At 43.0% G+C, this 15,958-nt stretch overlaps 1 protein-coding gene across 1 annotated transcript in view; it reads right to left on the minus strand.

Annotated features, from left to right (window-relative positions):
- Shroom4 (shroom family member 4) overlaps positions 1-15,958 on the minus strand; it is a 158,543-nt gene that overhangs the window by 28,690 nt on the left and 113,895 nt on the right. The window contains exons 7-9 of the mRNA XM_013032354.1: positions 13,365-13,499; positions 7,280-9,746; positions 2,180-2,241 (exon numbers count right to left, since the gene is read on the minus strand). Coding sequence (XP_012887808.1) covers positions 2,180-2,241; positions 7,280-9,746; positions 13,365-13,499 — 2,664 coding nt within the window. The remainder of the gene's footprint in view (positions 1-2,179; positions 2,242-7,279; positions 9,747-13,364; positions 13,500-15,958) is intronic.

Below are 15,958 nucleotides of genomic sequence, written 5' to 3' on the forward strand. Positions count from 1 at the left end.
CTCCTTTGTTCCTATGCTCTACTCACGAAGCTTTCTCTACTTTCTCAAAAAGTGTCATTTATTTTTTAGCAAACAATGTAAACAGATAATTCACATGCGATGCAATTCCAACAGATGAAAAAAATGTTCAAAGTCAAATGATCAAAGTAAGCAAGTTACAACAATAATAGGTACCATTGACACCCACTGCATTAGAAAAAGAACATTATCAATGAAGAGAATACTTGCAGAAAGTGGTATTCTGCTATAGTGCTGATGGCCAAGTAAAACACCTCCTGGGGAAAAGAGTGGTGAAATCCATAAAGAACCATAAGAATGCTCCCAACTCCAGATAATTGTTTTTAATGAGATCATCAAAATGAGAAAAAAGGCTATAGTTACTCAAAATGTTCTGCAGCATTACTTCTTAATAGCAAGAAATAGGAAACAAACTAATTACCCAACAATTTAGAAATTAGTAAGCAAATTAGAGCACATTAAGCTGGTGAAATATTAGATGGCCATTAAAAATTGTAACTATTGAGAAAAATTGCACAGCAGCATGAAAAAAACATTCATCAAGTAATGCCCCTGAAAGGAAGAATCAGATGCATAAAAATACATCTACATAGTTATTATAACCATGCCAGAAATAATCTCCATACGTATAGATAAAGCCAGCAGAGAAATGAAAACAATAAGGATGGGAAGGTGGTAGAAATCAGACTACTTTTTTCTTCTGGTTTTTAATTTCTTGTAATATTGTTTTCATAATAGACAAACTTTTTTTCTCCAGAAGCATCCCATATATATATTTCTCTCTTCTGTACCTACCACTCCACCTCCCTAATCCAGGCCACACTCTTTCATGCCTGGCTCACTGCCAGTTGGGTTCCCCTTACAACATCCAGGCTACAGATGCTGCCAGATTGCCTAAAAGGTCACATTGATCAACTCACTTACCTGATCAGTGATCTTTGTTATAGAAACGATAATGTTTTTTTTTTAACCGATGCAGGAAAACAAAAGTTGTGCAAACTAATAGGCATTCACATTATGAAATATTTAAATCAGGTTAAATATATCTACCTCGTCAAACATTCATCATTTCTTTGTGGTATAACTTTCCAAAAACCTCTTTTGGAAATCTATAGCACAGCTCATTAATGCTATCTGTAGTCATCATACTGTAGAATAGCACGTGGGAAATTCTTGCTCCTATCTCAGTGTAACTCAGTGCCTACTGCTGCTCAGTGATCTTTAATTGCTCTCATATTTCAATCTAGCTTCCTGGCCCAATGCTAAACTAGTCACCTTTCCTCTTTACTGTTATGAGTGCTGATGCTCCACTTCTTCAGGATCACATGAAACATTTACTGAGGGTTTTCAAAGTCAGATTTTGTTTTCAAGAATTTACTTTCTGTGTGTATGCCAGAAGTAGGGCTTGGACTCAGGGTCTGGGTACTATCCCTTAGCTTTTACACTCAAGGGTAGAACTCTACCACTTGAATCATACCTACGCTTTCGGGCTTTTTCTGTGGGTCTGGCTCTGAATTGTGATCCTCAGATCTCAGCCTCCTGAGTAGCTAGGATTACAAGTATGAGGTACCAGCGCCTGGTTTTACCCCTAGACTTTTAATGAACAGACCTTGTTTTCCATAAGCCCTTTGGGAAGAACTGTTGCCAAGAAGCAGGCACCTCCAACAACTCTGGGGACAGTTCCTACAGAGGGATGTCCCTCTTACCACTGTGCCTGCTGTAAATGCCCCAGGACCACTGTGTAAATGGCACAGTTGATTCCTCTTCATTTCTGTTTTAACAGTCTGATCCCATAAATCCTTGGGGCTTGCATGGGCATTGCTGCCTCAGGCCTCGGAGTGTCCATCACACTGTCCCACAAAACTGCCCAATGTGGCAGATAAGGAAAAGCCACTGAAGGATGGTAGGGGGCTGGTGCGCCCACTCTTTCTCTACCCACCCTCATAGAGGGTTGCTATACAAGATCTAAAATGTTCTTACAATCAACAAGGTCTATACCAGCAGTCTGAGATACGGGCTAGATATCCTATTGGCATAAGTCCCTGGTATGGACACCAGACCAGTTTCCTCAAAGGAAACAAATCACACCTAAAACCTTAGCAATTTCTATAGAAGACCCAGAAGCACCAGACTCACCCCAACTCCCTGAATGGTCACTTACCTCCCCGACTGGCTAGTCTTTCTATTTCCTGTTATTGGTTTCCATTTGTCCCCAGGAAATTCCTGCAAAGCAAAATTCTGATAAGTTAGAGAGCTCCGAATGGCCAGGTGCGAGACTGTCCCTAGCCAGGCTACCCAATTGGTATGATTATTGTTCCAGGCCAACTAGGGAAATATGCACCTGGAAGTCTGCCTTTCTGTCGAGAAGATTGCTGAACTGCCGCAGGCATACAGACACCCAGAGAGCACTCAGGGACCTGGACACTGTAGGTTAAGAACACTGCATTTCCCTCTTGTTCCCCTCCCTTCCTAAACCATGGTTTAAAAAAAAAACCAGTTTAGCATGTTTGCTGTTTGCTCTGGCTCTTGCCTGCACTGAAGGATGGAGGTCTTTTTGTTTGTTCTGCTGGATGAACCTGCTCATTCCTTCTACCTCTCTTGATACAGAAAGCATCTTCTTGGAAACTCTGGCCTGGAAGGGGCTTTGAGGACAGGACATTGTACTGTAGCAACCCTCTCCCTGGATGGATAGAGGGACATCATGCATGCCAGTCCCTCTATTCTGCAAAGGCTCTTCCTCTTTTGCCCATGTCTGCTAGCAGGGCCTGAGGTGGCCTCATACATTTGCACCAGGTGCCATGGTCTCCGCACTATACTCCCCACTCTGGGAATTTTTTACTTTTTTTATTATGCCTAAGCAGCATTTTTCCTTTCAGGCCAAGCCAAACATATAATTTCTAAAAATGTCCCTGGGCTTCCTATTCTAACTACAAACTGAAAGCAAATTTGCTTTGAAGATCCTGATTTTGCGGGGGGGGGGGGGCAGGGATGGTATGTATGTTCCAGAACTGGGGTTTGAACTCAAAGCCTTATATTCTCCCTTAACATCTTTCCTCAAGGCTGACCCTCTCCCACTTAAACCACACCTCTAATGTCTGGCTTTTTTGCTAAGTTACCTGGAGATAAAGAGTTGCACAGATTTATGTGTGTGTGTGTGTGTAGGCTGACTTTGAACCAGGATCCTCAGATCTTAGCCTCCTGAGTAGCTAGGATTAGAAGCATGCACCAACAGCACCCAGTTTAAGCCTCTGATTTCAGATCCAGCCCTCCATGTATAAACTCAGAGCTTAGCTCAATGGTAATGGACAGTTTTTCCTAAACCTTGCCAATCTTCCAAGTTGTTTTTCTCCAGTGCTGTTATTATTAGCTCTAGTCAAGATTTTATTGCCTTTCTCCCAGTATACTTCCCTTTGAGAGATCAGACACCTGTTGAAGGAGAATGAATATAGGACTTTGTGTAAATCATATTGGCTAAGACAGTTTTAGCTGTGTTATTTGAAACAAGTTCTGTTATTTCCCATCTGGCAAATAAGGATTGTGCTGTTTAGTCTTGCTGGATTACCAGCTGTGAGGATTAAATAAAATGTGGTGCAGCAAGAATACCCAGCCCAGTCCTCGGCATATATAGAAGGCTCTAGATGGATAAGGTTGCCACTGCCTGTAGTTCTGTCATTTGAGATACTGAGGCAGGAAGATCACTTAAGCTCATGAGTTCAAGACCAGCCTGAACAACATAGGAAAAACCTCATCTCAAAAAGATTTTTAAAAGAAAGTTCTAGCTGTGTACTGATATTTGCCATCAATGTGAGTCTAACTACTTTAACTTCAGACTACATCAAGGCCATTGTGAGATGTCCCTGCACAGACACCATAATTCATTTAGCCACAGCAAGAGCCAGACTTTCCTGTCCATGCACTTGTCAAGTCCTGTAGAAGTGCTCAAAAAAAAGCAGCGGCCAAACAAAACAAACTCCTCTCTACCTCTTCAAAATCCAATATCCCTCCCAGAACTGTGGCACTGTTTCTCTTAACCATTTAGATGTCTATAAATGACCTGTGCCCTTTGAACCAAAGAGGCAGTAATCCACATGGCTGGTTGCAGTTGGGGATCATTGTGGAACTTGCTGACCTAATTAAGTACTAGGTGGCATCCTGCCACACTAGAGAGGGGACTGGGCTTTGCAATTGGCTTGTGGAAAGGCAGGGCTGCACCCTCAGGAGTTGTTCTCTGTAGCTAAATGGCAGGACTATAAATCCTATACCCACCTTCACTAGCTGGGTGAACTCTGAACAGCCAGGTAGCAGACAGTCAGGTAGGACAACTTCTCTTTCTTTTAGTTCCCCCAGCTATATTAGAGTAGCCTATTTGTGATCACATGAGCACCTGTTTCTTGGCTACTTGAGAACATCAGTACATCTAAAACACCTAGAACTATATCTGATGTCCAATGGACACTCCCCACCCCCAATGTTAGTTACTATGATGTTGTTCAACTCCTGAATCTGGCACTTGTAAGATGTGTATTCTGGGTGAGCTTCAGTTTTCTCCATTGTAAAATGAGGATCCTATCATAATTTATCTCATACAAATGTTACATGAACAAAATTGACAATGCATTCACTCATGAAATAAGTAAGATGTGTGTGCTGACTTCCATTCTCCTACTATCACTGCATAAAAGCTGATTAGCGCTCAACCTTCTGTAGGGGCATGAGAAGCTGAATTTCAATCTTACTTCTGACAGTCACCCACTGGAAATTACAGCTGGAACATCTGCACACATGATGCATGCTCTCCCCATACGTTGTGAGATTGGAGACAGCAGAGTTCTGATGGCAAGTGTAGAATGGGCATACAGTGGCTGTGAGCAGCCATCTACATATCCAAAGACTGAGTAGTTCATCTAACAAGCAATTAAGAATTCAGTATATCCTTCCCTCACAAGCACACAAGGACACATATAGATAGGGACAGGTTCACCTGCATTGCTGCCGATTGCTGCTGCCTAGTAGTTGAAAGAAGTTTACAGTGAACAAACCATATGCCCATCACTTAGATTCTACAGTTATCATTTTGCTATATTTACTTTATCATATATCTGTTTACCCTTCAATCCATCCACCAATCCATCTTAAATCCTTGATGTACTTTCAAGGTAAATTGCAATAACTTATCTGCATAAATTTGAAAACAAACAAAATTGAAAAACTCCTTCAAAGCCTCAAACTAGCAAAGCTTATTCAAGAAGAAATAGATAACTGAAATAACTCTTTCTAGGAAGGGAGTTAAAACTTGTAGTTAAAAACTTGTGTGCGCACACACACACACATACACACACCACTTGAGGACCAGTTGGCTTCAATAATGAAACAGATACTTTAAAAAGAAAATACCAGTTCTATACAAACTCTTTCTGAAAACAGAAGCAAAAATAATCCTTTCCAACTCATTCTTTAAAGTCAGTATTTTCTAGATATAAAATGGGATGAAGTTTTTACAATAAACTACAGACTAAAAACCCTGAACATCACAGACACAAAAATCCTCAACAAAATATTAACAAATCAAATCTAGTGACATTAAAAAGGACAATACATTTTGATCAAATGGCATTTATCTTGGCAATGCTTAATATGTTGTTCATTTCAAGAACCAATCAATATAATTCACCATATGAACAGACAAAAAGAGACCATGTCATTTTTCCTATATAGTTATTTGAATAGACAAATCTTTTGAAACTAATAAAAGAGTATTTACTCAATCTAGTAAAGGACACAAACAAAAAACCCTATAGCTAACATCAAACTTAGTAGTAAAAAATTTAAGAACAAAGTAATGTCTGCTGCCTGCCACTTCTTCTGAACTTGGTATTAGAGGTCCTAGATAGTACATTTGGGCCTCTATCTACCCAAGGTAATGGCATAAAAAATGGAATGCAAGATATAAAATTCCTTCTAAAGCCAAGTATAGTAGAGCAGGCTTATAATCCCAGCTATTTGGGAGATGGAAACAGTATGATCAAAAGTTCAAGGCCAGCTTCAGACAAAGTTAGTGAGAACCTGTCAAAAACAAAATAAAAACCAAAGGACTAGAGGGAATGGCTCAAGTGGTAGAGTACTTGCCTAACAGGCAGAAGGCCCTGAACTCAATCTTCAACACCTCAAAAAAATTTTAATTCCTAGATGCCATGATTGCCTATGAAAAAAATGTTTATAACCTATTGAAAGACTACTAGATTTAATTCACAAACAATAACAAATTTGCAAGACATAAAGCCAGTAAAGGCAGTTCAACTATATTTCTACATAATAGTAACAAAGAATTTTAACTTTACATTAAGAAAAAAATTATTATAATAGCATCAGAAACTGTGAAACCTTAGAGATAAGTATAACAAAATATATTTAAAATTTATATGCTGAAAACTTTAAGTTGGTACATAACTGGCCTTTAGTAACAACTCATCATACATAGTAAATAATGGCTAATATTCGCTTAGAGTTTTTGGGCAAGTTTTTGAGCAAACTTTGCTTCCCATGATATGCACAACTATGAGGTACACATCTGTCGAATTTTGATGAAAACACTTGTATAAATTTAGTCCTTACCAAGTTGTAGAATATACACTTATGTTCTTTTCCAGTCATTCACTGGGCCAGCACTTCCTGGCAAGCCAGCTCTCAATTTTTTTCCCCATAGAAGAGCTTCTTTACTTATTTCCTAAGTTCCTTTTTCCCCAAGAATATATATTGAGGGGTTTCAAACATCTGGCACAGGAATTAATTACGTTTTGACCACAACAGCCTCAGAGAGTCACTACAGATGCAATGGGAAAGAAATGAGGCAACGGGCATTCTACCACTTGAGCCACAACTCCATTTCTAGCTTTTAGCTGGTTAATTGGAAATAAGAGTCCCATGGTATTTCCTGTCTGGGCTGGCTTCAAATCATGATCCTCAGATCTCAGCCTCCTGAGTAGCTAGGATTGCAGGCATGAACCACCAGCTCCTCAAGAGTTCTTTTCAATTGAAGGAGTCAAAATTACTTTTGTCTAGCTCTAAAGATGCACAAGTATATTGCACTCAGTGGATGAGTGTCAGACCCAAGTTTACTAAGCCACTACCTTGTGGCATGAGCCACTCATGCCCACCTCATATTACGCAAGTGTAATTATTATATTTTCAAATGATTGGCCTACCTTGCTCCTTACATAGAGAATAATGAAGCTCACTTCCCTCCCAAGATCCATGTGCTCACCTGCACTGCTGGCTTCCGGGGCTTCCAAGCATTGCCAGGTGGCAAGCTGCCATCCTCATGGGTACTGTGCTGAGAATTATGATAGCAAGATGCACACCGAATGCACTGGTGGTGGTGGCACCTGCAATTGTAGCAGTTAGGCATCATATTTCTCTTTAGCAAGGCAGGACATAGTTCTCCAGAACAATAAATGCAAGGGTCATGAACAACAGCTCCCTGGACACTGCAGGAGTAGGAACAGGTCCTGTGGTAATCAAAATCACCACAGCACAGTGGCTTGCAACACACTGTATTTTCTAGACTTTTGCTTGCAAAGCATTCTGAGTATGCAGGAGTTTCTGACTGAAGAGATGACATGGAATGATATGATTGGTCTGTGGCATGATATGGTTGATCTGTGGGATGATATGATTGGTCCATGGGATGGCGCCTCAATTCCCTGTAGCTGGAGCTCATTGACTGGAAGTTTTGATCTAAAGGTTTGGGTCTCTGAGTAAAAGTCTTGTTCCCATGAGTGGTTAAACCTGGCAAATGAGATGTAGATAAGGATTTGCTACTCTCTTCAAAGAAATTTCTTCTGTCTGCAAAGGGCAGAAGGATGGCTTCCTCCCCAGCTTGGGCAGTAGTAACCTTCAATTCTTTGTTGTCTCTTGGGCTGGAAGGGCCTTCCATGGCGAGTGCCACATGTGCCTGTGAGTTATGCTCTGGAGACCATCTCCACTGACCACTACGGACCCCACAGTGAGCACTTGCTTTCTCGGAGTCTGAGGGAGATAAGTCAGTTGCTTTCCACCAGGTGTTCAGGCCCGAGGAGGACTGGCCAGGCCTCTGACCAGGGCTTACTTGTTCCTCTAAGCTTAGCCTAGACTCGTGCCTCTCAGGGGCTTGGCTGAGGCATTCTGAAGATCTAGCCTTGAGCATCATGCTTCTGTTGAAGAGTTTCTCTCTAGGACTAGGAGGTTTTTTATATGAAGATAGAAGAGATGAGTTAGAGGCAGGGAGTGGAGGACTTTGTGGTGGCTCCTGGGTCTCTTCCACTGGCTCCTTAGTGTCACACAACTGTGACAAGGGGCTCTTGCTTTTCTGGAGCTGGGCTTTCCTCCTCTGAATTTCATTCCTAAGGTTGGTAGCAAAACGCTCACTCTTCCTCCGGTTCTGGATTGAGCGGCCACGGTGAGCTCCACTCTTCTTACCTCCTGTTCTCCCACTCTCCTTGGGCTCATTGTCCGTTTCTTCACTTGCCCTGATGCTACCAGCTCCTTTAGTGGTTGAAAAGCAGTCTCTGGTTTGTTGAGTGAGAGAGCCAGAGGCAGAGAGCTGCTGGCTGGCCATTCCATTGCCTCTTCTGCTGGGGTCCAAGAAATCTCTTTCTGGAACATGTCCATCAGCCTCTCCATGTGGAGAACTGCTTTGGCTCTGGGGTTCTGAATCCAAAGGCTTATCATCCATTGGCTTTGTCTTTCTTTCTTTACTGGGCTGGTCATAGGCTTCTCCTATTGAGCCACATGGACCGTTTTTCCCTTTTTGGCTGCTGTGCAAAGGGGACAGAGTCCACTTATGCTCATCCTGCTCAGTTGCTAGCTCTGTCCCCTTGCTGCCCCTGGGATCAAAGTGTACATGCTGCAGGTGGGCTGCCAGAAGCTGTTCAGGGGCACTGTGGCGATGCCCTGTGAGTCCTGTAAGGTTTGGTAGGCCCCTCAAGGGAGAGGTGTCAGCAAGTTCTGCTGACCTCTCATTGCGCAGGCTGAGATCTCTGCTTGAAGTTTGGTCACAGGCTTTTGGAGAAGCCTCCATCAATAGATGCTCAGAGTCCTGCTCACTAGATTCAGGAGTCTGGCTGAGCTCACAGTTCTGATGGCCTTCACCTGTCACTTGATCTTGCCTGCTGAGGCAGTGGAATTGGTTAGGGTTCCTTGGGGACAGTACTGTCTCTAAGCTTGCTTTCTCCTTCAGCAGCAAGGAGTCTACAGGCTCAGAAGCCCTGCGCTGCTCTCCATTGAAGAGTTGGGCTCTGGAAGCCTGAAGGCTATCCCGCCTCACTGGAGGTTGTGGTGGACCTCTCACCACTTTGGAAGACCCTGAGTGGTGACCTTCCTGTGGGCGGGATGACAGCTGAGAACTGGGAGTCAGGTGGCCCCCATTGGTGCGTTGGCTACTTCCTGAGGTCTCAGACACATTGGATCGGTCATTAGGAGCCTTACTTGGTCCTGGGCTTTGCGTGATACAGTCTGCAGAGACTGGCTCCTCTGGCCTGATAGAAAGAGCACAGTCAGAGGCATTTGAGCTGGCCGAGAAGGAGCTGTAAGCTGAATCTCGCTGGTTAGGGTACATGTTCTGGTCAATGGGTAAAAGGTGGCCCTCATAGGAGGCTTGGCCTGGTTGTTCTAGGCTCTCCATGCTGCCAATGGAGCTGCTCTTCTCAGTGCTACAGTGCCGGGACAGGGGACACCACTGCACACACACGTCACTGCAAGATACAGGGCAAATCCATTAGTTAGTCAAGCCATTTATCCCTTTCTCACCTTGGCCTACGTTGACATGTGAAAAGTCAGGACAACCCAAAGCTACCCATATCACAAATGCAAGGGCATTGAAACAGAAAGGAAGAAAGAGAAATAGGGAAGAGTTGGTCATTGGCCACCATAAGGATATGGCAAAATGGAGGACAAGATGACATATGGAAGAAGAATGGGAAAACAATCCAAAGACTAAAAGTGGGCAAATGCTATGGGAACTATGCACTATTTCTTTACCATCAACAAATCTGATCTTGCTTCTGGGCTGTCACTGGAGCATGTGATTCTCTGCTATGAGAAACAGCTACTGGGTGTCTTCATTGGTAAGGGGTTTTTATGATGTTGATTCAATTTTAGCCAGGCCATTTCAGAAATGAATGACTCTCAAATTTGAGTCTGCTTCACAATCATGTGGGAGACTCATTACAACACAGGCCACTGGGCCTCATCCTAGAGTTTCAGGTCCAGGTAGAATTTGCACTACTAAAATTTTTCCAGGTGTTGGTGGGTCTGTTGACCCAGAGACCTCACCTTTGAGAATCACTGATATCAACAAAGCAAAGGGAAGTGACCGTGAACAGGTGATTTTCCCAAGTTTTTAACTAAAGGCCCAAGCTGGAAATTTAGGTGGTCCTCATATTATTCTATTCTATTCTATTCTTCTCTCCTCTAGTTTTCTCTTTTGTCCCATCCCATCACCACTTCATATTTCATTCCATTCTTTTTTTTTCAGTGCTGGAGATGAAACCCAGGGTATTGCACATGCTAGGCAATTGCTCTACCACTGAGTTACATCTCCAGCCCCTCCCATTCTTTTGTTGATGATAACATAGGTATTAGTTGAGAACCTACCATTTACCAGGCACTTCACAATATTCCATTTTAAGCCCACATGAGAAAATTATTATCTCTACTTAATAACTGAGAATACCAAAATTTAGAGAGGTTAGGTAAACAGACATGTTCACTAAGCTACTGAAGAAGCAGAGCTCCAGTTGGAAATCAGGCTTTCTGAATTTAGTGTCTTAGCTCTTCTCTGAGACCATCTTTTCCTTCCTTCCTTCCTTCCTTCCTTCCTTCCTTCTTTCTTTCTTTTTCTTTTTAATTTAAATTTTATTGTAAAGGTAATATACAGAGGTGTTATAGTTGCTTAAGTCAGGTAACGAGTATATTTCTTTTTGAAGTGTCACTCCCTCCCTCATTTTCTCCCTCTTTCCTTCCCCCCACCCCATTCCCGACACAATTGTAAAGCTCATTTCCAACATAGTGTCTAGTGAGTATCACTGTTGCACTGGTTCGTTCTTGGTCCCACATTTTCTGTAATTCCTCTTTCCTTCTCCTAATCAGACAAACTTATACACCAGACAGAGGGTACAGAAATTTAAAAAAAAAAAACAGAGACAACAGGGAATAAACCAAAGGAAATCAAAGAAAGAAAAGAAATAACTACAAACAGTACATCTAAAATCTCTTGTTCTCATTTCTTGAAGAGACCATTCTTTGAATGGAAATAACGATAATATGTCTGTAAGAGGACTGCTGTGCAGAGCCCTTGTCATAAGCCAAGCACTGAACAAGGTTTTACTACATAGCAGTGGCAGCTGTCTTGATGGTTGTACTAGTTATCAATGTCCTTTCTATTGTTAGTGTTGATAGTATAGTAGCCTCTGCCGATCCATGCCTCCCCCATCCCCCACAGCAAAGCCAACTAGGGAGACCAAGGATCAAATGCAATCTTGAATGCTAAGTACTATTTCCCATACATGTAGCCCTACAGAGCCAAGTCATGTCAGTAATTCCCTTTGACTAGAACTCCAGAGGTTGCAGGCTGCTCTCAAGAAGGCCATAGCCCAGAAATCCATAGCTGAGCTGTGACAAATAGCCCACAGGACTCTCTGGTCAGCTTTTCTTAATTCTTTGCTCCCTGCCTCACTCCCAAGCCACTCTTCTCACTGTGCAAGAGGCTACGAATTCATCAGGTTCTTGTTGGCAAGGAAACATGCTACCCGCCCTTCTACCCTTCCTGCTGAAGAAACTACACCCCCACTCAAACAGAAGCCAAGCTCAGTGTGTGTTTCTGTGTATTCTTCTAAAGCATAATTGCCTCTGCCCCAAGCCTCTGGGTTTCAATGCCAAATAAAGTCACCAAGACTCCTCCCTTTATTTCACCAAGTACCCTTGGAGAGGGAAGAGCTGGTTATGGAAGGAGAAAGACAGCTGAGGACAGTGTGGTGGCCAGTACTGAGCACATCACAAAACTGTCTGCTGGGTGCTGATGGCTCATGCCTGTAATCCTAGGTACTTAGGAGGCTGAGATCTGAAGATCACAGTTCAAGGCCAATCTTCACAGAAAGTTCAAGAGAGTAAAATTCCCAATTAATCAGCAAAAAGCTGTGGGCTGTGGAGCTGTGGCTAAAGTGGTAGAGTGTTTGCCATGAGCATAAAAGCTCAAGGACAGTGCCCAGGCTCTGACTTAAAGCTCCAGAATTGCCCCTCTCCCAGCACAAGCATTGTCTGACCTTTGGATAGTTGTATCAACAACACACACCAGCAAGGTCCTTGAATTGAGTGATCTTTCTTTTTGGTAGAACCTGTTATTTGGAAAGGTCTCCATTTGGGGGTTTTGATTCTTCAAAGTGAATGATGTATATTTAATGGGGTCCCTAAGGAGTCACTAAAGATGCAAAAGCCCACCAGAATGGAACTCTGTGGTTATTTCACACTAAATGAGAAGAAAAATCAAGGAATTAGGGAAAGGGACTGAAAACAAGCAGCTAATGAAATAGGATAAGAAATGGAGTGCTGATGGCTCATGCCTGTAATCCTAGCTATTCAGAGGGGTGAGATCTGGAAGATTGTAGTTTGATTGGGCTGAGATCTGGAAGATTGTAGTTTGTTATCAGTCTGGGCAGAAAAGTCCATGAGACTTACCTCCAAAATAACCATCAAAAAGCTAGGCTAGAGGTTTGACTCAAGTGACAGAGTGAAAAGCAGTCTGAACAAGCATCTGAGAGAGCTCAGAGCTCTCAGTTCGAACCATGGTACCAACAAAAACAAAATGGACAACAACAACAAGAACAAAAAGAAACAGGATGAGAAGGAGGTCTGTTTGGTGTCTTACAACCCAAGAGAGGTACTTTAAAAAAAACACAAAAACATCAAAACCCAGGCTCACACTTGCAATCCTAGCTACTCAGCAGGAAGTGATCTGAGGACTGAGGTTCAAAGCCTGAGCAGGAAAGACCATGAGACTCTTATTTCCAATTAACCACCAGAAAAATTGAAAGTGGTGCTGTGGCTCAAAGTGGTAGAATGCTAGCTTTGAGCAAAAAGAGCTCAGGGACAGTGCCCTGCCCCTGACTTCAAACTCCACAACTGACAAAAAAAAATCAACAAGAAAGAAAGTGATAAGCCCCAAATCACAGAGACCAGCACACTCAGACAAGGATCTGGGCATTCTGGACTCCCATGTCATTTTTCATTATACTCATATCTAAAGAATTCAATAGGGTCCCAAATAAGTAAGTATTGTCCTTTTACCCACCTGGACAGGAGGATCCTAGACTCACCTTGCGTTGCAACCAGAATGCCAGGATAAGCTGAAGGCTTCAGAAGGGAAATGCATGGTGGTGGCCACTTCAGGGCATCCCTCCAGCAGCTTGGCCACATGCCATGAGTGCGGCCTACTGACAGGGGCGTTTCTCCTATAGCAAGAAAGCGACAGGAAGTTGGCTTAGGGAACCAGGGCTGAAATCACTTCCCAGGCAGCTTCCGCCCCACCCCCTCTTCCCCTTCAATGATGAAGAACATCTTGCAAGGAATCTGAGTTCTCTCCCTCAATTCCCAGTACTCAAACCCTTCATCCTGGGAGAGTGGGATCCTAAATATACAATATGCCACTTTCACAGGGCTATTTTGTTTATAAAAGGATCCTAAGTACATATAATAATGCAGGACATATATTTGTGGCATACATGACAGTTGCTGACAAATAGGGTACCTACCCTCATTTCTCTTTGAGGGAAAATAAAAACACCCAACAATGTGGTTACTCTTTCCAGAAGGAGGCAAGTATAGTTGTTAGAACAAATCAACACCAGGCTGTTAATTCTCCAATTTTGGCTTACTCATTCAATAAGTGTTTTTGTGTGTTTAATATGTGCCACCTGCATGGAATCCTGGGGGTACAGATATGAACCAAGAACATTCTTTGGCCTTGAGAACTTAGCATTCATAAGAAGAGACAAAGCTAATTCAAATAAAGCAAGGTCAGGACACTGAGCCAGTGATGGGCACAGATGTGAGACACTTGAATTTGTAGGCAAAGTAGTAAACAGGAAGTCCCCACTCCATTGAGGAGAAATAGAACAAAATAGTGAATGGCACAGAGCTAGGCAGATGGGGTAAATGGACTGCTCAGGAAGTCAGGGGTGAAGAAAGGAAACAGGTCTGAGGCCAGGGACTGAATGCAGTCAAGGATCTGTCTGTTATTACAGACCATGGCCACAACTTTTGCATTGATTGGTTTATTATGCTAGACTCATCTCTGCCCCTAAACATGAATAAATGCCATTCTTGCAAGTGGGGAAGAACATGCAAGGGGCATGAAGAATGCAAAAGGCTAAAGTAATGGCTGAAGGGACAGAGAAATAGGGGAGGGAAGGTGCGGGGTTGAGATTGCAAGGAGAGAGGAAAGAGAGAACAGGGAGACAGCAAAGGCTGAAGGGGCAGGAAGACACCAGAGATAAGATGAGAAATGAAATGGAGAAAACTGAGAAAGATGGGAGAGAAATATTTTAGTAGATAGAAATGAATAGTATCTGCCCACTGCCCCAGAGGAAACACAGATGAGCCCAGCTGTGCCAGGCTGAGGCCTAGAAAGGTAGTTCTGGGGAATTTGGCCTTCTAGGGACCCATGGATGAAGTGGTAACAGGCCAGATAGACAAGGTGCAGGAGGAAGGGAAGAGGAAGCTGCTTGTCAAATGTCAGAGCCACAGGTGAGCAGCAGTGGCTAAGATTTACAGGGAGGAAAATAAGGTGAGGCCCTACCTTTGCAATCACATTGTTCTGCTCTGGAACACAGAGGGCCCAGCAGGGAGTCTAGGGGGTGCTAGAAGGACTTGAGGCTGCTACACAAAGCCTGGTTGCTGGGAGACTTCTCCAGGTGCTCTTACCCAGTAGTCATGTGATCAACGCCTATATATCAAGCATCTTCTAGATATGGTACTGGCTATATCAGGTCTGTGTATCATGCATATCTAATATGTTCTGTGTTCCTAGGCATTGAGGCTATAGTGGGCAAAAGAGCACCTGTCCTATTTCAGGTTCTTCTTCCAGATCCAGGATTCCTGATGCTCTTAGTCAGCTTTGTGACCAACTTCTAGAACTTCAACTCTCTAACCAAAGTTCTACTGTGCCACTTCTAGGGATTGAACTCAGGGCCTGTGCACTGCTCCTGAGCCTCTTTGTGCTCAAGGCTAATACTCTACTACTTGAGCCACAGAGCCACTTCTGGGTATTTTGAGTCATTTATTGGAGATAAGAGTCCCACAGGGACTTTTCTGCTGGGGCTGGCTTCAAACAATGATCCTCAGATTTTAGCCTCCTGAGTAGCTAGGGTTACAGGCGTGGGACACCAGCACCTGTCTTTTGTTGTCATAGAAATTAGAACAAAAAGATATACAAATTAATAATTAAAATAAATAAAATATTTCAAAAATAATATCATTCAGGTGCTGGTGGACCACACCTGTAATTTTAGCTACTCAGGTGGCTGAGATCTGAGGGTTACAGTTTGAAGGTTGCCTGGGCAGGAAAATAGAACTCTCATCTCCAATTAACTCCAAAAAATGCCAGAAGTGTAGCTGTGGCTCAAGTGGTAGAGAGCTATCCTTGAGCATAAAAGCTCAGGGACAGCGCCCAGGCCGAGTTCAGGCCCCAGGACCAATACACACACACACAAAACAAAACAAAAAAAATCCTAATATCTGTGTCTATGGAATTGTTGAAAGATCATATGAGACAATGTGTGTCTCATTTGAAGGCTTAAACCTGGTGCTGGTCAGATCTCAACCAGAAAGGGTCATTACTATGACTGTCTTCTCTACTTACAATGGACCCTCCAGCCTATTCTTACGGTGCTGCTCAAGTGTTATCCACTGT

Source organism: Dipodomys ordii, unplaced genomic scaffold, assembly GCF_000151885.1.
Source record: "Dipodomys ordii isolate 6190 unplaced genomic scaffold, Dord_2.0 Scaffold154, whole genome shotgun sequence".
In the NCBI taxonomy this organism is placed as follows: domain Eukaryota; kingdom Metazoa; phylum Chordata; class Mammalia; order Rodentia; family Heteromyidae; genus Dipodomys; species Dipodomys ordii.